At 48.9% G+C, this 27,857-nt stretch overlaps 1 protein-coding gene across 1 annotated transcript in view; it reads left to right on the forward strand.

Annotated features, from left to right (window-relative positions):
- Window positions 1-17,278, forward strand: part of LOC140418072 (uncharacterized) — a 221,278-nt gene extending 204,000 nt beyond the window's left edge. Inside the window, exons 9-10 of the mRNA XM_072501497.1 lie at window positions 741-1,516; window positions 15,612-17,278. Of these exons, the coding sequence (XP_072357598.1) occupies window positions 741-1,516; window positions 15,612-15,693 (858 nt within the window). The 3' untranslated portion in view covers window positions 15,694-17,278. The remainder of the gene's footprint in view (window positions 1-740; window positions 1,517-15,611) is intronic.
- Window positions 17,279-27,857: the final 10,579 nt, after the last annotated feature.

A 27,857-nucleotide genomic window follows, 5' to 3' on the forward strand; every position in this document is an offset into this window, starting at 1 on the left:
CCCAGGGCATGAGGCAGAGACCATGGGTGGGTCTCTGTATCCTGCTAGCTTTCCGGCTCGGCACATCCCAGTGGGCTGGGGGATTCCCTGTTCCCGCAGCCGACCAATGGGGTTTCCCATTGTGGGCCATCCCACATTGTCGGGAAATGCGCGGGCATGGGAGCGCTGCCAGCGGGGCGGAAGATCCCGCTGACGGAGAATCCCGCAGCCTGTATCTGTGGATCCGCATGGTTCACTCCTTCAGGAGAATTTGGGAGGGTGTATATTAGGTACAAGAGAGTGAGGCTGGAGGGAGAGTGTGTGGGATGGAGACTTACTTTTGGGAAATGAGAGAGGAAAGAATGCTCCAGAGAAACTAGAATTATCTGTTCCGAATTTCTATCCTGTACTGACAGTGATGACTTTTGCAAACTCCTTTTACAGGATATTAGAAGGTGAGGATTTACAGGCAGGAAACTGAGACCAAACTTCACATCAAGATCCGACTGAGTCACTAGATTCATCAGGAGCTGAATATCATCAACATTTAAACATTGGGGAAAAGTTTGTCTGTTACGCCTGCTTGCGAAGATTTTAAACATCAGTGTGAATGAAAAGCACCGGGACACGCAGACACACCCGAGTGAGAGTGTTCCAGCTTTAACCAGTTACACAGATTTTAAAAACATTACCCTTTAGAGCAGGGAAAGTACCTCCACGGGTTCTGGTGTGCACACCTGAGTTGACCGTTGAACATTGAGAGACACAAGGACACCTGCACCACGGGGAAACCATGGAAATGTGGGGAATGTGGGAAGAGATTCATATCCCCATCAAAGCTGGAAATTCATCGGCGCAGTCACACCGGGGAGAGGCCATACACCTGCTCTGTGTGTAGGAAGGGATTCACTCAGGTGTCCAACCTGCTGGCACACCAGCGAGTTCACACTGAGGGGAGACAATTCAGCTGCTCTCACTGCTCAAAGAGGTTTAGATGGTCGTCCAACCTGCTGGAACATCAGCGAGTTCACACTGGGGAGAGGCCGTTCACCTGCTCTGTGTGTAGGAAGGGATTCACTCAGTTATCCAACCTGCTGAAACACAAAGTCACTCACACCAATGAGAGACCCTTTAAATGCTCTGACTGTGGGAGCGGCTTCAAAAGCTCTCGAGAACTGATGTCCCACCAGCGCACTCACACTGAGGAGAGACCGTTCAGCTGCTCTCTCTGCACAAAGAGGTTTCGAACGTTATCCACACTGCGGTCACACCAGCGAGTTCACACCAGGGAGAGGCCGTTCACGTGCTCTGAATGTGGGAAGAGATTCATTCAGTTATCCAAAATGCAGATGCACCAACGGATCCACACAGGGGAGAGGCCATTCACCTGCTCTGAGTGTGGGAAAAGATTCAGTGATTCATCCACCCTTGTGCGACACCAGCGGGTTCACACCGGGGAGAGGCCGTTCATCTGCTCCGTGTGTGGGAAGGGATTCACTCAGTCGTCCCATCTGCAGACACACCAGCGAGTTCACAGGTGATGACAGGGGTTGGATTCTGCTGTTATTGCTGCTGTTAATCACATCCAGGACTGAACCATGTTCATTCTGACACTTGGTGAAGTGGGAGGGTCGGAGGGTTTCTTTCTGCTGGACTGGCCGGTCTCACCACTTTGCTTCCAGTGGACTGATGCTCTTTGAGCCTGGGAGAGCACATTTCCACTGAAATGATCCACAAAAGCTGATGATTTATTTTATCCTGGATAGTAAATAGTGTTTTCCCCCCACTACAGGTAGATCTAAAATAAACACATTTGTCTCAAAGAACAAACAAAGAACAAAGAAATGTACAGCACAGGAACAGGCCCTTCGGCCCTCCAAGCCCGTGCCGACCATACTGCCCGACTCAACTACAATCTTCTAAAAGAACAAAGAAATGTACCATTGAGTCTACAGCACAGGGCCAGGCCGGTCGGCTCAATTGGTCTCTGTCAGTATTAATGCTCCACATGAGCCTTCACCCAGCCCTCTTCATCTCCCCCATCAGCATCTCCTTCTATTCCTTTCTCCCTCATGTATGTATCTCGCTTCCCCTTCAATGTATTCATGTTGTTCACCTCAACCACTCGCTGTGGTAGCGAGGTTCCACATTCTCACCACTCGCTGGGTAAAGAGGTTTCTCATCAAACCCCTATTGGATTATTGAACCCCTTCACAACACTTCCATCAGGTCACCCTTCAGTCTTCCCTTTTTATTCATTACAGGATGTGGGTGCCGCTGACTATTCCAGCATTTACTGCCCATCCCTGATTGTCCTTGAGAAGGTGGTGATGAGCCGCAGCCTTGAGCTGCTGCAGGCCATGTGCTGTAGGTGCACCCACCGTGCTGTTAGGGAGCGCCAGGATTCCCACCCAGCGACAGTGAAGGAACGGCAAGATGCTTCCAAGTCAGGATGGTGTGAGGCTTGTAAAGTAAAATGGGAAAGATGTTATTTGAAACATGAAGGTCTGATAAAACCCGAAGGAATATGAGAAGCAAGCAAAAATCTCACAAAGGGTGAACAGCAATCAGAAAAGAGGGTTTGAAATGCAGACAGCCTTTATCACACAGGCGTTAAGAGAACAGCTCGAAAACAGCTTATGCTGTAATCTGATACCTTTCTTTCAAGTTAGAGAAATTCTAGCAAATTAAGTTTTTTAGTTACATAGTTACCCTTTTATAGAACATGCAGTGCAGGAGGCCATTCAGCCCATTAAGTCTGCACCGACCCACTTAAGCCCTCACTTCCACCCTATCACGGTAACCCAATAACCCCATCTAACCTAAGGACAATTTATCATGGCCAATCCACCTAACCTGCCCGTCTTTGGACTGTGGGAGGAAACCGGGAGCACCCGGAGGAAACCCACGCACACACGGGGAGAACGTGCAGACTCCGCACAGACAGTGACCCAGCGGGGAATCGAACCTGGGACCCTGGCGCTGGGAAGCCACAGTGCCAATCACATGTGAGGCCGCGGGTTTGGAAGTTGCTGGCGATACAGCCATGGTGAGTTCCTGCAGTGAATCTTGTCGCTGGCACGGACACTGCTGCCACTGTGCGATGGTGGGTCAGGCAGTGAATATTGCTGGTGGCGGATGAGGTGCTAAGCAACTAGGCTGCTTTGTACTGGATGGTGTTGAGCTTCCTGAATGTTGATGGAGCCGCACTCATCCAGACAAGTGAAGAGTTTTCCATCACACTCTTGACTGGTGCTTTACAGGTGGTGGTCAGTCTTTGAGGAGCGAGGAGGTGAGTTACTCGCCGCAGGATTCCCAGCCTCTGACCTGCCCTGGTAGCCACAGTATTGATATAGATGGTTCAGTTCCGTTTCTGAGTGAATCAAATTGACTGAAGATTGGAATCTGATGTTGGGGACTTTAGGAAGAAGCCAAGATGGGTCACCCACCCACTCCCCCATCATTGAGGATGAAGGTTGTGGTGTTGGGCGTTCTGACACACAGATGAGCCAACACGGTTGTATATGGTACAACGCTATTTTATTTAAACTTTCTATGTACAGTTTTGTCTTGATACTCTGCATGTGGGGATTCCCTGTTTGTGATCTTGTAACAGGTCTTGTCCGTGTCTTTGTCCCCAGACCTACTGAACACCAGGTGTCGTGCTCGTGCTTTTTATGTGGTTGGTGTTCTCGTGTGTGATTGGTTGTGGTGTTGTGTGCTCTGATTTGCCTGTTGGTGTGTCCATCATGATGTGTGTGTTTGAATATCATGACATCCCCCCTTTTTACAAAGATATGTGCCTACGTGGTAATAAATATGATCGCGTCGTGAGTGCATCTAAGAGTGTGTGTGTCGTGTACAGCATGTGCATATGACGTAACTATTTACATGGGGCGATGTCGGGTGCGTCACACGAACAAGGTTGTACCATAACATAACATGAATGCGAACAAGAGAAAAAAAACTTGAACAGTTGTCCAGTCAGACGACATCTGGAACGATAAACAACAACAGGTTATCATGTAAAATTGTGTAACTTGTTAGACATATGAACGGTGTTATAAGTCCAGTCTAATGGGCTTGCGACGAGTTCGGGTTGACCGCCTCAAGGGTGGATCAAGAACCACCGGCTGATGTGCAAGCGTGGCCATGGGTGGCGATGGAGAGGGCGTGATCTGCGGCAGCTCCACAAAGTCATCCTTGGAAGCCTGTTGAGGATCTGGCGTGTGCGTACTGTGTGGCTGTGAGCGTGGAAGTCGGCGAAGGGCGCGCCGATTGCGGCGACGCACTGAACCATCCGGCATGCGAACCAGGAACGAGCGGGGAGCCACATGTCGGAGGACTTCGGCCGGTGCTGACCAGCCACCATACGGTTGATGGACGCGTACTTTGTCTCCGGAGGACAGGGGGGGCAGGTCCGTCGCTCGTGTGTCGTACCGACTTTTCTGGCGATCACGCTGCATTTGCATGTTCCGAAGAACCGTCTCATGGTCTGTTGTTGGTGCCAGGATGGAAGGTACCGTCGTCCTGAGGGAGCGACCCATTAGTAGCTGCGCTGGCGAGAGACCCGTGGATAGCGGGGCCGATCGATAGGCCAGCAAGGCGAGGTTAAAGTCCGATCCGGCAGCAGCCGCCTTGCACAGGAGCCGCTTGGCAATGTGGACGCCCTTTTCAGCCTTCCCGTTCGATTGTGGATGTAGAGGGCTGGATGTCACATGAGTGAAACCATATGCTGCGGCAAAGGCCGACCATTCACGGCTGGCGAAACAGGGTCCATTGTCTGACATGACAGTCCTTGGAATGCCATGGCGAGCAAATGTTTCCTTGCAGGCCCCAATGACTGCGGACGACGTCAGATCATTGAGAGGCATGACTTCCGGGTAGTTTGAGAAGTAGTCTATACTAACGATGTGATCTCTGCCGAGCGCGTGAAATAGGTCAACACCCACCTTCGCCCAGGGGGACGTCACCAACTCGTGTGGTCGAAGCGTCTCCGGAGGTTGCGCCGGCTGAAACCTCTGACAGGTTGTGCAATTGAGCACCATGTTGGCTATGTCTTCATTAATACCCGGCCAATATACCGCCTCTCGGGCCCTTCGTCTGCATTTTTCAACGCCCAAGTGGCCTTCGTGTAGTTGATTAAGAATCATCTGGCGCATGCTGTGCGGAATAACGATCCTGTCTAATTTCATAAGGACCCCGTCTATGTTGGTAAGGTCATCTCGCACATTATAAAACTGGGGGCACTGCCCTTTGAGCCACCCTTCCGTCATGTGGCGCATTACTCGCTGCAGAAGGGGGTCAGTCGCCGTCTCTGAGCGTATGTGGGCCAGACTAGGATCATCAGCTGGCAGATTTGCTGCTGTCAGAGTCACGTGTGCCTCAATTTGACGCACGAACCCCTCCGCATCTGGTGGTGTGCTCACTGCTCGGGAGAGCGTGTCCGCCACGATGAGATCCTTCCCCGGAGTGTAGATCAGTTCGAAATCATACCTCCTGAGTTTAAGTAAGATGCGCTGGAGGCGAGGGGTCATGTCGTTCAGGTCTTTGTTAATGATGTTGGCCAGGGGGCGGTGGTCAGTTTCAACCGTAAATCGTGGCAGGCCATACACATAGTCGTGGAACTTGTCCAGTCCAGTTAACAAGCCCAGGCATTCTTTTTCTATTTGCGCGTAGCGCTGTTCGGTAGGGGTCATGGCTCGTGAAGCATATGCAACCGGGGCCCATGACGACGTGCCGTCTTTTTGCAGGAGTACCGCTCCAATACCAGATTGGCTGGCGTCTGTTGAGATCTTTGTAGGGCGAGTCGTGTCAAAGAACGCCAGCACTGGTGCCGTGACCAGTTTGTGCTTGAGCTCCTCCCATTCCAGCTGATGCGATTGCTGCCAGTGGAATTCTGTCGATTTTTTTACGAGATGGCGCATATTCGTTGTATGAGAAGCCAGGTTGGGAATGAACTTCCCAAGGAAGTTGACCATGCCCAGGAATCTTAGGACAGCCTTCTTGTCAGCCGGCCGTGGCATGGCTGTGATGGCGCTAACTTTGTCTGCATCGGGACGGACCCCTGATCGTGAGATGTGGTCCCCGAGGAATTTCAGCTCCATCTGGCCGAAGACACACTTGGCGCGGTTGAGACGCAGGCCATTTTGTCGTATGCGGGTGAAGACACGTCGTAGACGATGCATGTGTTCCTGCGGAGTGGTGGACCAAATGATGATATCGTCCACATATACACGTACCCCTTCGATGCCTTCCATCATCTGCTCCATAATGCGGTGGAAAACTTCAGATGCTGAAATGATGCCGAATGGCATCCGGTTGTAGCAGAATCTGCCAAAAGGGGTGTTGAATGTGCATAGCCTTCGGCTGGCCGGGTCCAATTGGATCTGCCAAAATCCTTTGGACGCATCCAATTTGGTAAATATTTTGGCTTGCGCCATCTCGCTGGTGAGGTCCTCTCGTTTCGGGATGGGATAGTGTTCCCGCATGATGTTGTTATTCAGATCTTTAGGATCTATACATATGCGGAGCTCGCCAGAGGGCTTCTTTACACAGACCATGGAGCTGACCCATGGCGTGGGCTCCGTGACCCTGGATAGGACCCCTTTGTCCTGAAGATCCTGCAGTTGTAACTTGAGGCGGTCTTTGAGTGGCGCAGGAACCCTGCGAGGTGCGTGAACGACAGGGATGGCGTCTGGTTTGAGTCGAATCTTGTACGTGTATGGCAATGTCCCCATGCCTTCAAAAACCTCCTGGTTGTGAGCAAGGAGGGAATGGAGATTTGCGTGGAACTCAGCATCCGGAAAGTCGGATATCTCATCTGGAGAGAGAGACATAATGCGTTGTACCAGGTGAAGGACTTTACACGCCTGTGCGCCCAGTAACGAGTCTTTTGATGAGCCGACAACTTGGAAGGGGAGTGTGGCCGTGTGCATCTTGTGAGTTATCTGTAGCTGGCAAGATCCTATGGACGGGATGACGTTCCCGTTATAGTCAACCATCTTGAGCCGGGATGGCGTGATGGGTGGTTTGACCTTCATGGCCTGGAATGCAGAATGTGCAATCAGGTTGGCGGATGCGCCGGTGTCCAGACGGAAGGTGACGCGCGATCGGTTGACCGTCAGGGTGGCACACCATTCATCGGCTGGATTGATGGCATTGACCTTGTTGACATCGATGACGGAAACGCGGAAGGCATCCTGGTCATCTGCATCACTTAACTGGAAGTCTTGATGCGTGGGCTGGACGGTCCTGACTTGTCTGCGAGATTGTCGGGGATGTGCAGGATCCATGGGTTGAGCCGAACGACAGTGGGCAGCATAGTGGCCCATCTTGCCACATCTGAGGCACTGTCGGTTTTTTGCAGGACATTGCCCTTTTAAATGTACAGCTCCACAATTGCCGCACATCATGACGTCACGGCGTTTGTTGCGCCACTGCGCATGCGCAGTGCGATCTTGCGGTGGGCGCGCCTGCGCAGTGCGTCCCTCGATGTGGCCGTTATTTTTGGCGCGCACCAGCGCGGGAGACCGCGAAAAGCGCGGGAAGTGGCCGCTGTCGTCCGGGCCATGGGTCGGGAAGTAATCGACGGCCTGGATGCGTTCGGCGTCGTGGGCGGCCTGGCTTGCCGATTCGACGGCTGGGGACCCCCTCCGTGCCAACTCGGACGCCTGAAATCGGGCAAAACGGCAGGTAGCATTTTCGTGGAGGACACAGGCTTCCACAGCAGACGCTAAGGTGAGGCTTTTTATTTTAAGAAGCTGCTGGCGTAGGCCACTAGAGGCAACGCCAAAAACAATCTGGTCCCTGATCATGGACTCTGTGGTGGTGCCGTAACCGCAGGACTGCGCCAGAACTCGGAGGTGCGTCAAAAAGGGTTGAAAAAGCTCCTCCTTACCTTGCAGGCGTTGCTGAAAGAGGTATCTTTCAAAACTTTCATTCACTTCAACCTTAAAGCGCTGGTCCAGTTTGAGGATGACCGTGTCATGTTTGGATTGGTTTTCGCCTTCTTCGAACACCAGTGAGTTGAAGACGTCGATGGCGTGCTGACCTGCGTAGAAGAGGAGCATTGCAATCTTCGTTTCATCCGAGGCACTCTGTTTTTCGTTGACACGGATGTACAGGTCAAATCGCTGCCTGAAGAGCTTCCAATTGGTACCTAGGTTCCCTGCGACTTGCAACGGCTGCGGTTTGTCGGTGTGGTCCATGTCCAGAATGGCAGGTTAGTTGGCAGGTATCGATCCACTCCTGTACCATGTGGTGTTGGGCGTTCTGACACACAGATGAGCCAACACGGTTGTATATGGTACAACGCTATTTTATTTAAACTTTCTATGTACAGTTTTGTCTTGATACTCTGCACGTGGGGATTCCCTGTTTGTGATCTTGTAACAGGTCTTGTCCGTGTCTTTGTCCCCAGACCTACTGAACACCAGGTGTCGTGCTCGTGCTTTTTATGTGGTTGGTGTTCCTGTGTGTGATTGGTTGTGGTGTTGTGTGCTCTGATTTGCCTGTTGGTGTGTCCATCATGATGTGTGTGTTTGAATATCATGACAAAGGTATTTGTGCAGCCTCCTCCTCCTGTTAGTTGTTGAATTGGATTTCGGCGGCAGCGGTGCGCAGGGGCCTTCTTGGAGGTGAGTAGTGAATTTAAAAAGCCTTACCTTTACAGGAGCAGCCCTTTGGATTTCGGCGGCAGCGGTGCGCAGGGGCCTTCTGGGAGGTGAGTACTTACTTTAAAAAGCCTTGCCTTTACAGGAGCAGCCCTTTGGATTTCGGCGGCAGCGGTGCGCAGGGGCCTTCTTGGAGGTGAGCACTTACTTTAAAAAGCCTTGCCTTTACAGGAGCAGCCCTTTGGATTTCGGCGGCAGCGGTGCGCAGGGGCCTTCTGGGAGGTGAGTACTTACTTTAAAAAGCCTTGCCTTTACAGGAACAGCCCTTTGGATTTCGGCGGCAGCGGTGCGCAGGGGCCTTCTGGGAGGTGAGTACTTACTTTAAAAAGCCTTGCCTTTACAGGAGCAGCCCTTTGGATTTCGGCGGCAGCGGTGCGCAGGGGCCTTCTGGGAGGTGAGTAGTGAATTTAAAAAGCCTTACCTTTACAGGAGCAGCCCTTTGGATTTCGGCGGCAGCGGTGCGCAGGGGCCTTCTTGGAGGTGAGTAGTGAATTTAAAAAGCCTTGCCTTTACAGGAGCAGCCCTTTGGATTTCGGCGGCAGCGGTGCGCAGGGGCCTTCTGGGAGGTGAGTACTTACTTTAAAAAGCCTTGCCTTTACAGGAGCAGCCCTTTGGATTTCGGCGGCAGCGGTGCGCAGGGGCCTTCTTGGAGGTGAGTAGTGAATTTAAAAAGCCTTACCTTTACAGGAGCAGCCCTTTGGATTTCGGCGGCAGCGGTGCGCAGGGGCCTTCTGGGAGGTGAGTACTTACTTTAAAAAGCCTTACCTTTACAGGAGCAGCCCTTTGGATTTCGGCGGCAGCGGTGCGCAGGGGCCTTCTGGGAGGTGAGTACTTACTTTAAAAAGCCTTGCCTTTACAGGAGCAGCCCTTTGGATTTCGGCGGCAGCGGTGCGCAGGGGCCTTCTTGAAGGTGAGTAGTGAATTTAAAAAGCCTTGCCTTTACAGGAGCAGCCCTTTGGATTTCGGCGGCAGCGGTGCGCAGGGGCCTTCTGGGAGGTGAGTACTTACTTTAAAAAGCCTTGCCTTTACAGGAGCAGCCCTTTGGATTTCTGCGGCAGCGGTGCGCAGGGGCCTTCTGGGAGGTGAGTAGTGAATTTAAAAAGCCTTACCTTTACAGGAGCAGCCCTTTGGATTTCGGCGGCAGCGGTGCGCAGGGGCCTTCTTGGAGGTGAGTAGTGAATTTAAAAAGCCTTGCCTTTACAGGAGCAGCCCTTTGGATTTCGGCGGCAGCGGTGCGCAGGGGCCTTCTGGGAGGTGAGTACTTACTTTAAAAAGTCTTGCCTTTACAGGAGCAGCCCTTTGGATTTCGGCGGCAGCGGTGCGCAGGGGCCTTCTGGGAGGTGAGTACTTACTTTAAAAAGCCTTGCCTTTACAGGAGAAGCCCTTTGGATTTCGGCGGCAGCGGTGCGCAGGGGCCTTCTTGGAGGTGAGTAGTGAATTTAAAAAGCCTTGCCTGGTCCCGTGTCTGTTCTTCTTTTCTGTTTTATTTGTTTTTATATAAGACGGGAGCCGGAAGTTCGACCCGCGGACCTCTGGCAAGTCCCCCCCCCCCCAACCAATAAATTCTGGTGGAGAGGAAACCCGAGACACTACACGTGTAGTGTCTCCCACCCGCCCTCCTCCTCTAACCTAATAATAAGACCCATTGGTGTAAGGTAAGTGCCATATTATATTATTATTATATTATTAGCATTGTGCAGGTCAAGGTTCGGAGGTGGAGGAGCAGTCTCTGTCAGCGAGAGAACCTGAGAACATCTAAGACACTCAGAAGGTAAGAAGGTAAGTAAGTGATTTTTACTTATTTTTACTTTTATATCTTTTTTCAAATTGTGTGTGTCGGGGGGAAACTGAAGTGACATCACAGAAAAGCTGTGGCCAGAGTGGCAGGTTGGGATTCTAACCTAAATTTTAAAAAAATTGAGTATTTGGTAACTAATTAAACATAATAACTTAATTATAATTTAGAGGATATCTAAGCCAGAGATCGGAGAGTATTATAGTTAGCTATCGCATTTCTATTAGAAATCTAGTGCTAGGAAACAGATAGTTGACAGTAACTTTGAAATTTTTAAAAAAGTATTTAAAAAAAAGACAAATTTTAATTTTAATTAATTGACGCAATGTCAGTTAGAGGGGTGCTGTGCTCTGACTGTGAGATGTGGCAGGTCCGGGAGGCTTCCAGCGTCCCGGATGGCTTCATCTGCAGAAAGTGCACCCAACTGGAGCTCCTCACAGACCGCATGGTTCGGTTGGAGCAGCAATTGGATGCACTTAGGAGCATGCAGGTGGCGGAAAGCGTCATAGATCGCAGTTATGTAAATGTGGTCACACCCAAGGTGCAGGCAGAGAAATGGGTGACCACCAGAAAGGGCAGGCAGTCAGTGCAGGAATCCCCTGTGGTTGTCCCCCTCTCGAACAGATATACCCCTTTGGATACTGTCGGGGGGGATAGCCTATCAGGGGAAAACAGCAGCAGCCAGAGCAGTGGCACCACGGCTGGCTCTGATGTTCAGAAGGGAGGGTCAAAGCGCAGAAGAGTAATAGTAATAGGGGACTCTATAGTCAGGGGCACAGATAGGCGCTTCTGTGGACGTGAAAGAGACTCCAGGATGATATGTTGCCTCCCTGGTGCCAGGGTCCAGGATGTCTCCGAATGGGTAGAGGGAATCCTGAAGGGGGAGGGCAAACAGGCAGACGTCGTTGTACATATTGGTACTAACAACATAGGCAGGAAGGGGCATGAGGTCCTGCAGCAGGAGTTCAGGGAGCTAGGCAGAAAGTTAAAAGACAGGACCTCTAGGGTTGTAATCTCGGGATTACTCCCTGTGCCACGTGCCAGTGAGGCTAGAAATAGGAAGATAGAGCAGATAAACACGTGGCTAAACAGCTGGTGTAGGAGGGAGGGTTTCCGTTATCTGGACCACTGGGAGCTCTTCCGGGGCAGGTGTGACCTGTATAAGAAGGACGGGTTGCATCTAAACCGGAGAGGCATAAATATCCTGGCCGCGAGGTTTGCTAGTGTCACACGGGAGGGTTTAAACTAGTAAGGCAGGGGGGTGGGCACGGGAGCAATAGGTCAGAGGGTGAGAGCATTGAGGGAGAACTAGGGAATAGGGACAGTGTGGCTCTGAGGCAGAGCAGACAGGGAGAAGTTGCTGAACACAGCGGGTCTGGTGGCCTGAAGTGCATATGTTTTAATGCAAGGAGCATTACGGGTAAGGCAGATGAACTTAGAGCTTGGATTAGTACTTGGAACTATGATGTTGTTGCCATTACAGAGACCTGGTTGAGGGAAGGGCAGGATTGGCAGCTAAACGTTCCAGGATTTAGATGTTTCAGGCGGGATAGAGGGGGATGTAAAAGGGCAGGCGGAGTTGCGCTACTTGTTCGGGAGAATATCACAGCTATACTGCGAGAGGACACCTCAGAGGGCAGTGAGGATATATGGGTAGAGATCAGGAATAAGAAGGGTGCAGTCACAATGTTGGGGGTATACTACAGGCCTCCCAACAGCCAGCGGGAGATAGAGGAGCAGATGGGTAGACAGATTTTGGAAAAGAGTAAAAACAACAGGGTTGTGGTGATGGGAGACTTCAACTTCCCCAATATTGACTGGGACTCACTTAGTGCCAGGGGCTTAGACGGGGCGGAGTTTGTAAGGAGCATCCAGGAGGGCTTCTTAAAACAATATGTAAACAGTCCAACTAGGGAAGGGGCGGTACTGGACCTGGTATTGGGGAATGAGCCCGGCCAGGTGGTAGATGTTTCAGTAGGGGAGCATTTCGGTAACAGTGACCACAATTCAGTAAGTTTTAAAGTACTGGTGGACAAGGATAAGAGTGGTCCGAGGATGAATGTGCTAAATTGGGGGAAGGCTAATTATAACAATATTAGGCGGGAACTGAAGAACATAGATTGGGGGCGGATGTTTGAGGGCAAATCAACATCTGACATGTGGGAGGCTTTCAAGTGTCAGTTGAAAGGAATACAGGACCGGCATGTTCCTGTGAGGAAGAAAGATAAATACGGCATTTTCGGGAACCTTGGATGACGAGTGATATTGTAGGCATCGTCAAAAAGAAAAAGGAGGCATTTGTCAGGGCTAAAAGGCTGGGAACAGACGAAGCCTGTGTGGCATATAAGGAAAGTAGGAAGGAACTTAAGCAAGGAGTCAGGAGGGCTAGAAGGGGTCACGAAAAGTCATTGGCAAATAGGGTTAAGGAAAATCCCAAGGCTTTTTACACGTACATAAAAAGCAAGAGGGTAGCCAGGGAAAGGGTTGGCCCACTGAAGGATAGGCAAGGGAATCTATGTATGGAGCCAGAGGAAATGGGCGAGGTACTAAATGAATACTTTGCATCAGTATTCACCAAAGAGAAGGAATTGGTAGATGTTGAGTCTGGAGAAGGGGGTGTAGATAGCCTGGGTCACATTGTGATCCAAAAAGACGAGGTGTTGGGTGTCTTAAAAAATATTAAGGTAGATAAGTCCCCAGGGCCTGATGGGATCTACCCCAGAATACTGAAGGAGGCTGGAGAGGAAATTGCTGAGGCCTTGACAGAAATCTTTGGATCCTCGCTGTCTTCAGGGGATGTCCCAGAGGACTGGAGAATAGCCAATGTTGTTCCTCTGTTTAAGAAGGGTAGCAAGGATAATCCCGGGAACTACAGGCCGGTGAGCCTTACTTCAGTGGTAGGGAAATTACTGGAGAGAATTCTTCGAGACAGGATCTACTCCCATTTGGAAGCAAATGGACGTATTAGTGAGAGGCAGCACGGTTTTGTGAAGGGGAGGTCATGTCTCACTAACTTGATAGAGTTTTTCGAGGAGGTCACTAAGATGATTGATGCAGGTAGGGTGTAGATGTTGTCTATATGGACTTCAGTAAGGCCTTTGACAAGGTCCCTCATGGTAGACTAGTACAAAAGGTGAAGTCACACGGGATCAGGGGTGAGCTGGCAAGGTGGATACAGAACTGGCTAGGCCATAGAAGGCAGAGAGTAGCAATGGAGGGATGCTTTTCTAATTGGAGGGCTGTGACCAGTGGTGTTCCACAGGGATCAGTGCTGGGACCTTTGCTCTTTGTAGTATATATAAATGATTTGGAGGAAAATGTAACTGGTCTGATTAGTAAGTTTGCAGACGACACAAAGGTTGGTGGAATTGCGGATAGCGATGAAGACTGTCGGAGGATACAGCAGGATTTAGATTGTCTGGAGACTTGGGCGGAGAGATGGCAGATGGAGTTTAATCCGGACAAATGTGAGGTAATGCATTTTGGAAGGTCTAATGCAGGTAGGGAATATACAGTGAATTGTAGAACCCTCAAGAGTATTGAAAGTCAAAGAGATCTAGGAGTACAGGTCCACAGGTCATTGAAAGGGGCAACACAGGTGGAGAAGGTAGTCAAGAAGGCATACGGCATGCTTGCCTTCATTGGCCGGGGCATTGAGTATAAGAATTGGCAAGTCATGTTGCAGCTGTATAGAACCTTAGTTAGGCCACACTTGGGAGTATAGTGTTCAATTCTGGTCGCCACACTACCAGAAGGATGTGGAGGCTTTAGAGAGGGTGCAGAAGAGATTTACCAGAATGTTGCCTGGTATGGAGGGCATAAGCTATGAGGAGCGATTGAATAAACTCGGTTTGTTCTCACTGGAACGAAGGAGGTTGAGGGGCGACCTGATAGAGGTATACAAAATTATGAGGGGCATAGACAGAGTGGATAGTCAGAGGCTTTTCCCCAGGGTAGAGGGGTCAATTACTAGGGGGCATAGGTTTAAGGTGAGAGGGGCAAGGTTTAGAGTAGATGTACGAGGCAAGTTTTTTACGCAGAGGGTAGTGGGTGCCTGGAACTCGCTACCGGAGGAGGTGGTGGAAGCAGGGACGATAGTGACATTTAAGGGGCATCTTGACAAATACATGAATAAGATGGGAATAGAGGGATACGGACCCAGGAAGTGTAGAAGATTGTAGTTTAGTCGGGCAGCATGGTCGGCACGGGCTTGGAGGGCCGAATGGCCTGTTCCTGTGCTGTATATTTCTTTGTTCTTTGTTCTTTGTCCACCGCCATTCCCAGTGGATGTGACAGGACTGCAGAGCTTAGATCTAATCCTTTGGTTGTGGGATCTCTTAGCCCTTTCGATAACAGGTTGCTTTTGCTGTTTGGCAGGTAAGTAGTCCTGTGTTGTAGCTTCATCAGGTGACACCTCATGGTCAGGTATGGCTGATGTTGCTCCTGGCATGCCCCCCTGCACTCTTCATTGAACCAGGATTGATTCCCTGTCTTGATGGTAATGGTCGAGTTGGGTAAATGTCACACATGGAAACATACATAGAAAATAGAAGCTGGCGGCCATTCGGCCCTTCGAGCCTGCTCCGCCATTCATTATGATCATGGCTGATCATCAAGTTCAATACCCTGATCCCGCCTTCCCCCCATATCCCTTGATCCCTTTAACCCCAAGAGCTATAAACAATTCTTTCTTGAAATGACGCAATGTTTTCACCTGAACTACTTTTTGTGGTAGTGAATTCCACAGATTCACCACTCTCTGGGTGAAGACATTTCTCCTCAGTCCTAAAAGATGTGTCTCTTATTCTCAAACTATGACCCATAGTTCTGGATTCCCTCACCATCAGGAACATTCTTTCTGTAGAATTTTGTAAGTTTCTAGGAGATCCCCTCTCACTCTTCGAAACTCCAATGAATATAATCCGAACCGATTTAGTCTCTCCTCATATGACGGTCCCGCCATCCCAGGAATCAGCCTGGTAAACCTTAGCTGTACTTCCACCATAGCAAGAAGATTCTTCCTCAGATGAGGACACCAAAACTGCACACAATACTCCAGCTGTGGCCTCACCAAGGGCATATACAATTGTAGTAAAACATCTCTATTCTTATGTTCACATGTATCGCTATGAAAGCTAACGTTCCTCTTGCCTTCTTTACAGTCCGCTGTACCTGCACACTTACTTTCAGCAACTGTCGGGCCACGAGGTTACAGATTGTGGTTTAATACAATTCTGCTGCTGATGCTCCCGAGTGTCTCATGGATGCCCAGTTTTGAGTTGCTAGATCTGTTCTAAATCTATCCCATGTGGCACGGTGGTACTGCCACCCCACACGATGGGGGTGGATTCTCCATGTGAAGATGGAACTTTGTCTCCACAAGAACTGCGTGGTGATCACTCCTCCCAATACTGTCACAGGCGGATCTATCAGCGATAGGCAGGTTGGTGAGGACGAGGTGAAGGAGGCTTTTCACTGTTGTTGCTTTCCCTCACCACCGGCTGCAGGCCCAGTGTAGCAGCTACGTCCTTTAGGAGTCATTCAGCTCAGTTAGTAGTGAAGCTACTGAGCTAAACTTTGTGATGGACTTTGGAGTCCCCCACCCAGAATACAGTCTGTGTCCTTTTCTCCAAGTGCTGTTCAACGTGGAGGAGTGTTGATTCACCAGCGGGATAGGGCGGTAGGTGATAATCAGCAGGAGGTTTCCTTGCCCATGTTTGACTTGATGTCACAAGACACCATGGGATCCGGAGTCGATGTTGAGAACTCCCAGGGTCACTCCTGTGGTGATATGCATCACTGTAGATACACAAGGGGTCAATGTAAATACACTACAACTAAGTAAATACTAGAGGGAGCACCAGAGATGTCATGACACACAGACATACAGCTAATGAACACATAGAATAGGACACGACCAATGAGCAGTCAAGACACCCAGAGCTGACACTACCACAAAGGGCCATTACACAACCCATATATAAGGACAGGGCACACATGCTCTGTCTCTTTCCACAGGCGACACTTAGAGAGTAGGACAGGGGCAGATCAGAAGCATCACACCCACCACGTGGCTTAGAGCAGACTGGTTAGTTGGACTGAGTTACTATAGCAAGATTAGCAGGAGAGTCAAACTCATAGAGAACTGTGCTAATGGTTCAATAAATCACATTAAACTTACTTCAAAGTCTGGAGTATCTTTTGGTCGAAGCTGCATCGAGTTGCAGCCTGTGTTATCCCAGAGTACATAACACAACAACTCCTTACCTCATCCTGCTGTGTACACAGATCCCACTGTCCACACAAATTACTGAATTCAGAGAAAAAGGGACACGACAGGGTATTTCCTCTCAAAGTTCCAATTCCTCACGGGCAGCTCTCAAGATCCAGATGGATCGACAGCAATCAGCAGTGCGGTTCCTGACCACGTTAACCAGACCTCAGATATGGAAAACCTTTGGAGCCGTCACAAATCCTATCCCAGGGTCCAGACAGTACACAATCCGATTGGGATTTTACACAGCAATAGGAACCTCTTAACCAAGGACATGGGAAAACTGGGAAGACTGTGTGACCTGGGAAAGAAGATCTCTTGGGAAGGTTCAAAGAAAGTGAATCAACCAAAAGTAAAATGAACTCTTGTTGACAAGAGCCCTGGGGATGTGAGAACTCGAGCAAGCTGAAGTTTAAAACCTCATAGCCACATTAGTTAGTTTTCTTCTGGGTTAAGCTTATGTTACCATGGTGATATGTTTCATTGTAAAATGTGACAGAGAAACCATTATCTGTACAGTGTGTAATAAAGTAGTGAGTGTTTATCATGTTAAAATGTGTTGTAGCTTGAAGGGATTGTGAAAATGTTCTTATTTCAGTCAGGTCCTTGGGGGTGGGAAGGCCAGAGGGCCCATGTACATTGGGAAAAGGCTGTTTTTTTGTGCAATGTCCCCTTTAAGACCCAAAGAGAAACTGGAAATTCTTCTGAAGGAAGAGGGTTTGATTTCATAGTTCTTAGGTAATCAGTTCCAAGAAATGTCCAAATGACCTGAGGTTTGTCTGGGAATGAAAGGCTGAAGAAGCTAAGAGTAAATAGACCGCTAAGTGCATATTCAGTGACAGTTTCTGTCTTGCTGAAGCAGCTTTAGTTGCTGGGGGGGGTGGTGAAAGGACAGACACAGTTAAGAATAGAACTTGCAGTTCAAACAGAATGTGGAGCTTCCAACAGGCCCGGGTGTTGAAGCAGTTGTACCTTTAAAACCTCTGATACGTTCGACCAGTTTACTTACTCAAAAGTTTTACCCAGGTGTCTTTATTTACGAGATGAATAAAGGACAAAACAGGTTCACAGTTTAATGCAATTTTATTCACAATTCTATTACTCAGGAAAATATGACTCAGACTCACAGCTGAGCTTTGGGTATTACCCGCACTTAGTAAAGGAGGCTGGCAGGCTTCGATCACTCGATGTTGGGGTCTTCTCTGGGTTCAAAACCCAAGGTCCTTTCTTCTTGCAGTGGTTGTGCCTGGGCAACTCCCAGCTTCTCACTCAAGATCTGTTTGATGCTCCTTTCTTTATACTGGTGAGTTAGGTATACGCCCACCACTGGTCATTGTCCTAGCCAGACCCCACTGGTTAACGGGAAATACAGGATACTCCTGTTTATCCACGGTGATTCAATCAAGACCCATTGTCCTCTGAAACTCCCTTTGTCTGACCAGCCATCAGCTCATTATGGAGTCCGATGGCTTCTTTTGTCTGTTCTTCGTCCTGCTGCAAAGTTGATCACCTGTGTCTGGAAGTTTGTTACATATTCATAGCCTTGGAGTGGGTATTCAAAGTCCAAATAGCAATAACAGCTTTATGCTTTGACTTGAGTGCTTTTGCAGCCTGTATAGATTCCAGCCAGCGTCTCATGAGGTAGCCTCTGTTCTTGGTACATGTGCATCCCCTCACCCTGTCTTCAGTACCACACAGTTCACCTCTTTGAATCTGTCTATATATATGTTTCTGGAACATACCTCCTCATTCACCTGAGGAAGGAAAGCTAGTGACATCGAAACAACCCTGTTGGACTTTAACCTGGTTTTGTAAAACTTCTTACCAAGAATACAGCAGGGACTGTGTCACAGTGTGCGTTACACAGTTGGAATAGACAGAGAGCTGAAGACAAGGAGAGCAAGGGATTGTTGATTGAAAAAGACCATTTGCTACCATTCAGTTATGGTAAAGCCAACCATATTATTTAAAGGGGTTGAAGAAGGGAGTCTCTGGGGACATCAGGAGTGTTGTGGCCCAAGAGAGAGAGAGCATTTGTAGATGTGCACGTTGTTGGTGTTAACCATAGAATAATCATAGAATTTACAGTGCAGGAGAAGGCCACCTGGCCTATAATAAATAAATAATAATGAATCAAGTCAGCCCTTGGAAAGGCCACCGACTTAAACCCACCCCTCCACCCTATCCCAGTAACCCCACCTAACCTTTTGGACTCTAAGGAGCAACTTAGCATGGCCAATCCACCTAACCTGGACTATGGGAGGAAACCGGAGCACCCGGAGGAAACCCACGCACACACGGGGCGAAAGTGCAAACTCCACACAGACAGGTAGCCGAGGCCGGAATTGAACCCGGGACCCTGGAGCTGTGAGGCAGCAGTGCTAACCACTGTGCCCCCTTGGGGACCTCGGATAGAATTTGGCTGTTCGTGGCAGTGACTCGAGGACCAAATCCATTGAGTGGGAAGTGAGGGATCTGACATGGAGGGAGATTGGAAGGACTGTGAGATTGTGCATGGTGCAACAACGTTACAGGTAGTAATGTGAGGGCTCAGGACAACGGGAGATGTATCTTTGTTGTACTGACTATTAAAGTAAACGTTATCGTGTTCTATGAAATATCCAGTTCCTGATCATTAATGTTTATGTTATAGAATCATAGAATTTACAGCGCAGAAGGAGGCCATTCGGCCCATCGAGTCTGCACTGGCCCTTTGGAAAGAGCACCCTACTCAAGCCCACGCCTCCACCCCATCCCCGTAACCCCACTTAACCTTTTTTTTTGGCCACTAAGGGCAATTTATCATGGCCAATCCACCTAACCTGCACATCTTTGGACTGTGGGAGGAAACCGGAGCACCCGGAGGAAACCCACGCACACACGGGGAGAACGTGCAGACTCTGCACAGACAGTGACCCAGCCGGGAATCAAACCCGGGTTCCTGGAGCTGCAAAGCAACTGTGCTAACCACTGTGCTACCGTGCTGCCAATGTGACCAGCATGTATATAACATATACACAGCCCAACGTGGTGTTATCAATTACAGATGGATTCTGTACCTGTAATGTTTTTTTTTTGTTTAATACATTTAGAGTACCCAATTCATTTTTCCAATTAAGGGGCAATTTAGCGTGGCCAATCCACCTACCCTGCACATCTTTTGGGCTGTGGGGGCGAAACCCATGCAAACACGGGGAGAATGTGCAAACTCCACACGGACAGTGACCCAGAGCCGGAATCGAACCTGGGACCTCGGCGCCGAGAGGCAACAGGGCTAACCCACTGCGCCACTGTGCTGCCCTGTAATGTTTTTCTTGGCCTTGGCCTCTCAACCTCAAAATATTTTATTGCTTGAAAGCCACAGCATGGACGGAATTATGTGCCTACTGCTGGCTTACGGGTCTGCCTCTTGTGGCTTATTGTGCAACAAGCTGGAAAGCCATTCAGCACCGGGCAGAGGGTGAACTGAGAGCTGAACCTGGGCGGAGGACAGGGTCTGCATTTGGACAGAACTGCCATGTCCATGACTGGCATGTATGGGGGGTCAGGTAATTTGGCATCAATTGGGATGGGAGCTGTGTTGATAATCTTCCTCACCTCAGCCATCTTCTCTTGTGTAATCTTAATTGGAGTCCACTATCAGCAATTAGATGTGATGTGGAGATGCCGGCGTTGGACTGGGGTGAGCACAGTAAGAAGTCTTACAACACCAGGTTAAAGTCCAACAGGTTTGTTTCGATGTCACTAGCTTTCGGAGCGCTGCTCCTTCCTCAGGTGAATGAAGAGGTATGTTCCAGAAACCTACCTCTTCATTCACCTGAGGAAGGAGCAGCGCTCCGAAAGCTAGTGACATTGAACCAAACCTGTTGGACTTTAACCTGGTGTTGTAAGACTTCTCACAGCAATTAGATGGACTAGGACATTTACAATTCCTCAGTCTTGCAGGGTTGTGTTCAAGATTGGTGGGGGGGGGGGGAGCTCTAATTAAACTCATGCATAATGCTTCCGTTTCTTGTCCTTACTCAGTTGAATTTCTCGATTTGGTTTCATGTGTTGAATAATTGCAGTTTGGGTAGGAAGGTTTGGTCGAAGTAATTCTCCACATCGTCAAAAGCACATGCTGACTGCAGGCCAGCAAGACAATGGCCAAATCAAACATATCACAAGAGTTGAAGTGCTGCCCTGCTCGTGATACTGTAACAAGGATTATTGGTTACATTGAACAGCTCTTGCCTGTCGCATTAGTACAGTCCCACAGGACGTTTGCATTGAATCATTCCATGTTGCTGCACATTGGAGTGTTCTTCTGGGTACATTCTGGGGTTGATGCCTGGTGGACAGTGGATAAACAATCATTCATACAAGATTCACATTCAAATCCACAGGCAGTGCCAACTTTGCACTGCACCAGGAAACTGATTCATTCATTTTCCTGAATATTGGATCAACTTTTGCAGGATGGAGGAAGTTGTTTCAGCTGCCTTGTGTTCAGTGCACAACAGGTATGACTTCATTTTTTTGCAGATATTAGTCTTTCTGGAATCACTACCAGGCATTGCTTTATTAATGTCAGAATTACTATAATCATCATACATGGTAGAACCCTCAGGGCAAGTGAGAATCCCAGCTTAGATTGGTCGACACTATTTGAGGGTTCAATCCTACTATGATCAGGATCTTTCATACAGATTATGCTTCTTGCAGACTAAATTTGTCTTTAAGTCTTTTCATGTTGATTTTAGTTGGTCTGTTACAGTAAAAGTTTGAAAAAGTGAAATCTTGTCCCTTGGTTTTCTTTCCATTGGTGTCGTGGGAATTCCTTTCATTCAATAAGTTATCAGTCTCTACAGGAATCCTAACAAGAGTCAGAGAGTCATTAGGGCAGGGGATGTACCATTCCACCGATTGACTCCATGCTGACCCTCTCTCAATCAATCCATTCTCCCATTTTAACCCTGTCAGTTTATTCCCCTCAAACCCCTATCCTTTTGATATCTGGGTAAGGTGTGTGGTAATACCAGGTATTGCAGTACCTGAGAGGTGGATGACCATGGGCTAGACCTAGGAGTCTACCATTGGCTAACGTACATAGCTCCGCCCTGAGAGGCGGAGTATAAGAACCAATGCCGCCCCAGCAGCCTTCACTTTCTGTATCGAAGCTGCTGGGTACAGTTCTAGCTGATTAAAGCCGATTAGTTATGACTCTCCTTGTCTCTCGAGTAATTGATTGCGCATCAACTTAATCAGCTATTACTTCTGAAAGGATGGATCTCCGCATCAAGGTGACCAACAGTTGGGAGGAATTCGAAGGAAAGCCAGTTTAACCTGGCACGATCGCTGTTTATTATTGAGACCTGGAAGGTAAGAACGGGTTTCATTAATGAGCAAGTCGAGCCTGGACCAGGTCAATAAAATGAGGATATTCAAGGGGTGTGACGTGTATCTGAGATGGTAAAGCTGTATGTAAACACATTCAAATCTTTAAGAGCGAGAGACAAACATTGGAGCTGGTCCCAATTCCCGTTTAAACACATATATACGGGAAGATTAGGAAACCACTCAGTCAGCTCCTGGCTGATCTACACCTCGACTCCGTGCTGTCTGCTGCTCTTTGCACAGGGTTGAGTCGATGAGGAACAGAAGCCGATGAGGTGGGGGTGGGGGAAGGGGGAAGGGGGAGGGGAACCGCAGCCAAATGAACACACGTGAACCCTGCAGGAGGCAAATCCTCCTCCGAACTTCTCCCTCCTCCCTCAACAACTGACCCACCCGGATGGAGGAGAGCATCCGGCAATGTAGTAATAATTCTGTCAGCTGGTGGCTAACCAGCCAATATGTTGTAATAATATTAATCTTTATTGTCCCAGGTAGGCTTACATTAACACTGCAATGAAGTTACTGTGAAAAGCCCCTAGTCGCCACAGAGGGAGAATTCAGAATGTCCAATTCACCTAACAGCACGTCATTCGGGACTTGTGGGAGAAAACCGTAGCACCCGGAGGAAACGCACGCAGATACGGGGAGAACATGCAGACTCCGCACAGACAGTGACCCAAGCCAGGGAATCGAACCTGGGACCCTGGCGCTGTGAAGCAACAGTGCTACCCACTGTGCTACCCAAGATTGCTAATTCCCTGACCGGGAATTGAACCTGGGCCGCGGTGGTGAGAGCGCCGAATCCTAACTACTAGACCACCAGGGAATTATAATCTTTATTATTGTCACAAGTAGGCTTACATTAACACTGCAATTAAGTTACTGTGAAAAGCCCCTACTCACCACGTTCCGCACCGCCTGTCCGGGTCACAGAGAGAGAATTCAGAATGTCCAATTCACCCAACAAGTACGTCTTTTGAGACTTGTGGGGGGAAACCGGAGAACCCGGAGGAAACCCACGCAGACATGGGGTGACCCAAGCGGGGAATCGAACCCAGGTCCCTGGCGCTGTGAAGCCACAGTGCTACCGTGCCGCGTAGTTGTGATGAGGCTCCAGTTGAGATGAGGCTTTAGAAGCAGTCCCTGGTTGACCAAAGCTGTGGACTTGTCAGCTGTACAGTAAAACTAGACTTCCAACAACCACAGCGACCTTTAATGTTGGAGATTGGGTGTAACCCTGTTTGGAAGCTGACATCTAAGGAGGCTTGAAAAGAGGCTGCAGAGCATCTTGTAGATGGCACAGACATTGCTGCCGCTGTGCATCATTGGTAAAGGGAGTGAATGTTTCAGGTTGTGAATGGGGTGTTGACCAAGTGCCTGCTTTGTCCTGTATAAAACAAACTCCGATTTGAATTAGACTGGCTGATAATTGTAGCCGTCTGGGATGGCCACGTCCCGATTACAAAATGGACACCCGCAAAGAATGCAGGGAAAATTGGACAATGCGAAGAAACCAGCAGGTGCAAGCTCTGTCTGTTGATTAGAACCTTCAACGCTCAGACAGGTTAGAAACTACCAAACGATTTACATACTAATGAACCATCTCCGGGGACAAAAGGGAAACATTTAGTTACACAATGTTAGGACAGACTCCCCGGCGCCAGAAGAAGCTAAGACAAAGCTGACTGACAAGTCACCAGGACATGCCCAGCGATCAGGGAACCACCCCTCTATTGGAGGAAATCGATACAGATGATTGAGAAAGACCCAATTAATTGAGGCTAAGTTCAAGGCCCGCACAAAAGAGCGCGAAGCCCTTTACAGTATAAGAGGTATCACCCAAGGGAGAATCTTCCTCCTTTGGCTTTGGCTCTCACCGAAGAGAGAGACCTGCCTAACAGCTGCATCAGACCAAGTTAGTCCCAAGTCAACGCATGCTACGAGATAGACGCTCCTAGTTGCTACCTTGTAAACAGCTCAACCCAGCAGCCTCAGAACCGAGCAACGGCCATTGTTCCTCTGACTGAGTGGGCACCCAAAGCTAAGTATAGGCCTTAGTAATAGAGGTAGTTTAGTTTGTAGAGTTTATGCATGAGTAGATTTGACTGTGTAAATAACTGAGCATTGCTTTTGAACTTACTAACTGGTGTATCGAGTCATTGATCAGTATTCGGTTTTGAACCTTGTGGCGGTGTCGAAAGATACCTGGCAACTCTTGAGCAAACGTGATTAAACAGAGCCAAATTAAGAACCAACCAAAAGTTAGCAACATTTACTGGTGACTCTGATGGGAGTCGACTTCGAAGCGGCCTAACCACTCCGAGAGAACCCAAAATTTGAATTGAGAATCCAATTGGCAACAGAAAAACCACAAGCGTCAGAACAGTACTGATCAATCCTCTGAGATTCGGAAGTGTGTTAATGCATGCGTACTAACAGGGATATAAGGTAAACCTGAGAGATTTTGTTGCGAAAAACTTGGGAGTTTTGTAGGCCGGAAAGTAGCGTAAGCCGTACCCATGTTTACATCACCACTTTATCACCCCCTGTTCCAAATTCAGTAGAGATCCTAGGAGAGAAAATGGCAATGAAGGCAATGGGACGCCTTATGAACCCCCAGGAATTCGAGGTCGCAGCGACCAGTAGAGTAGGACAGTGTCCCGTTTGGGAAGAAGAGATCAGAAAATATCTCAAAGGGAAAGGATGGCCCCTTTGGAGTGAATTCTGTGATAATGAGGAAACAGGACCCGGGAGTATAGGACATACTTGGTGGGAGAACCTGTCAGAGATCCACAAGAAGAGCTTGGGAAAAGCTCGCAAGCCGATGGCAATCGTGTCCTGTTTGGCACAATTGCGAGGCACAGAGGAGGTCGTTAGGATGCTCCGTAGAAAGATAGAGGAGAGAGACAGAAGTAGTGAGGTAGACGTGAGTGAGGTAGAGAAAGAGAATCGAGATCTGAAAGAGCAGTTAGCAGCGAGGGACAGAGAGGTGGATGATGCCAAACGGGCACATCAGTCTTGTCTCGCGCATTGGAACAGTTTTCAGACACAATACGATAAGGCCTACCAGGACATGCAACGTGCGGTCTTGGTAAGCCATGAAACAGAACAGCAAGTTGAGAAATTGCAGAAACAGTGCAACGATTTAAAAGCAGCCCTACGAGCACTCCATACTTCCATGACGGAACAAAGGCAGAGCTCAGTAGACCATGCAAAGTGCCGGAAGCAATCTCTGCTGTCCGTGCAAAATGGATTTCAGAGTACATTCGGACCCCAATTAGATCAAGAAAACGGCCCCGATTGGCAGGAATTGAAAGAGACTGCCCATAGATACGTACATGGGACATGTACGCAGGAAAACCCCCAGAAACGGAAAGCGCCCCAACCCCCAACCGAACAGGCAGAACACCCCCCCCATGAACCCTGTAACCACACACCGCAGGGCCACAGAAGGAGAAGCAGACTTCTTTTACACAACCCCATTAACCGTGACCCAATTATGGGACGCGTGTGGAAAAATTACACCATTCCTTCCCACTTCAGACCCCACCAATTTTTCACGAAAGTCAGACAACAGGCTACCATGTACGGCCTGGACGAAAAGGAGCTAGTGAAGCTCACAGTTTTAAGCCTCGATCCTTCAGTCGTAGCAGCCCTTCCCGACCCACAGAATTTGGGAGGAGGCACACTCCAAGAGATGCACACAGCGATCCTTGATGCGATCGGCTTTAACAGAGGAGACCCCGTAGCAGGCCTAAATAAGTGAAGGCAAAAGAAGACAGGCCACCCCACAGCGTTTGCTGGATGTTTGTGGATTCACTTTACCGCAGTTTTTGGAGAGTTAGCCCGCGCCCATTTGTCCCCAGATAATATGGCCAAATGGACCAGAATTCTAGTCTCCCACGCCACAGAAGCAGGACGAAAAGCTTGCGCAAATTATGACCCCTCAGATGAGGCCCACAATGAAAATGGGTTTTGAAGAGATTGTCCCGCGCTTGGGGGCAATCAATTGCAGGCAAAACCGCATTTATAACACCCGATGAAGAGCAGGCAGAAATGAACCCAGTTAAGGCACACCAGAACCCTGCATGGGTAAATGAGGACAGGACCAGCCAAAACCTCAAGAATGTTATAATTGTGGACAGCTAGGACACTTTGCACGAGAGTGCAATGCGCCCCAGAAGAGACACCAACCGACAGGCACCCTAAACAAGAATAGGGCAAAGCCGATCCATAGCGTTAGCGCCCGTTCAGAGGGTACAGACATGAACAACACCGACTGACGGTGTTCGGGCTCCCCAACTTGGGTCTGCGACACCCTTTGGGACAAGTCCGGTAGACCGGTAGTATCAGGCAAAGTTCGGGGACAACTGGTGGAATTTCTTTGGGACACAGGAGGGTCCCGCACCACACTCAATTCCTCCATGATGTTTCAGCGAGACACGTGGCCCACAACAGACACCATTACACTCAGCGGCTTTACAGGTCATTTACAACAGGGGCACATCACAGCCCCTATAGCAATACAGATAGGGAACATCACAACCAAGCACCCCGTAGTTTTAGTTGATCTGCCCCAGACAGCAGAACATATCCTTGGGATCGATTTCATGAGCTCCCATAACCTTTCTTTTGATCCAGTTAACAAGTGTGTATGGAAAATGGCAAAGGCAGCACGAGCCCCCGCCATGCTCACAGCAGGAGAGTACGTAAACAGGATTAGCTCAGTTGGAGACTTCTGGTTCGACCCTTGAGCCATTAGTGCAGACAAACAGGTTAGGGCAGTCCTGCAGGAACACAAAGCAGCATTTGCATAGCACAAGCACGACTGTGGCAGTTTGACTGGCTTTGTGAACATTACAGGTCCCGACCCTAAACCCCAGAAGCAGTACGGATTTCCCCAGGAAGCAGAGGGAGAAATCTCCCAAGTTCAGGACTGGCATTTAAACATCCAGGGATTCACAATCTATCGAAAAGACAGAGAGGTGGGCAGAGGGGGCGGGGTTGCCTTGTTAATTAGGAATGAAATTAAATCAATAGCACTAAACGACACAGTGTCAGATGATGTGGAGTCTGTGTGGGTAGAGTTGAGGAACCACAAAGGCAAAAAAACCATAATGGGAGTTATGTATAGGCCTCCTAACAGTGGTCAGGACCAGGGGCACAAAATGCACCACAAAATAGAAAGTGCATGTCAGAAAGGCAAGGTCACAGTGATCATGGGGGACTTCAATATGCAGGTGGACTGGGTAAATAATGCTGCCAGTGGACCCAAGGAAAGGGAATTCATTGAATGTTTACAGGAGGGCTTTTTGGAACAGCTTGTGATGGAGCCCACGAGGGAACAGGCCATTCTGGACTTAGTGTTATTTAATGAGCCAGACTTGATTAAAGATCTTAAGGTAAGGGAGCACTTAGGAGGCAGTGATCATAATATGGTAGAATTCAATCTGCAATTTGAAAGAAAGGTAGAATCAGATGTAAAGGTGTTACAGTTAAATAAAGGTAACTACAGGGGCATGAGGGAGGCACTGACGAAAATCGACTGGGAGCAGAGCCTGGTGGGAAAGACAATAGAACAGCAATGGCAGGAGTTTCTGGGAGTAATTGAGGTCACAGTACAGAGGTTCATCACAAAGAAAAGAAAGGTTATCAGAGGGGGGATTAGGCAGCCATGGCTGACAAAGGAAGTTAGGGAATGCATCAAAGCAAAAGAGAAAGCCTATAATGTGGCAAAGAGTAGTGGGAAGTCAGAAGA

This window comes from Scyliorhinus torazame, chromosome 5 (assembly GCF_047496885.1).
Source record: "Scyliorhinus torazame isolate Kashiwa2021f chromosome 5, sScyTor2.1, whole genome shotgun sequence".
Taxonomy (NCBI): Eukaryota; Metazoa; Chordata; class Chondrichthyes; order Carcharhiniformes; family Scyliorhinidae; genus Scyliorhinus; species Scyliorhinus torazame.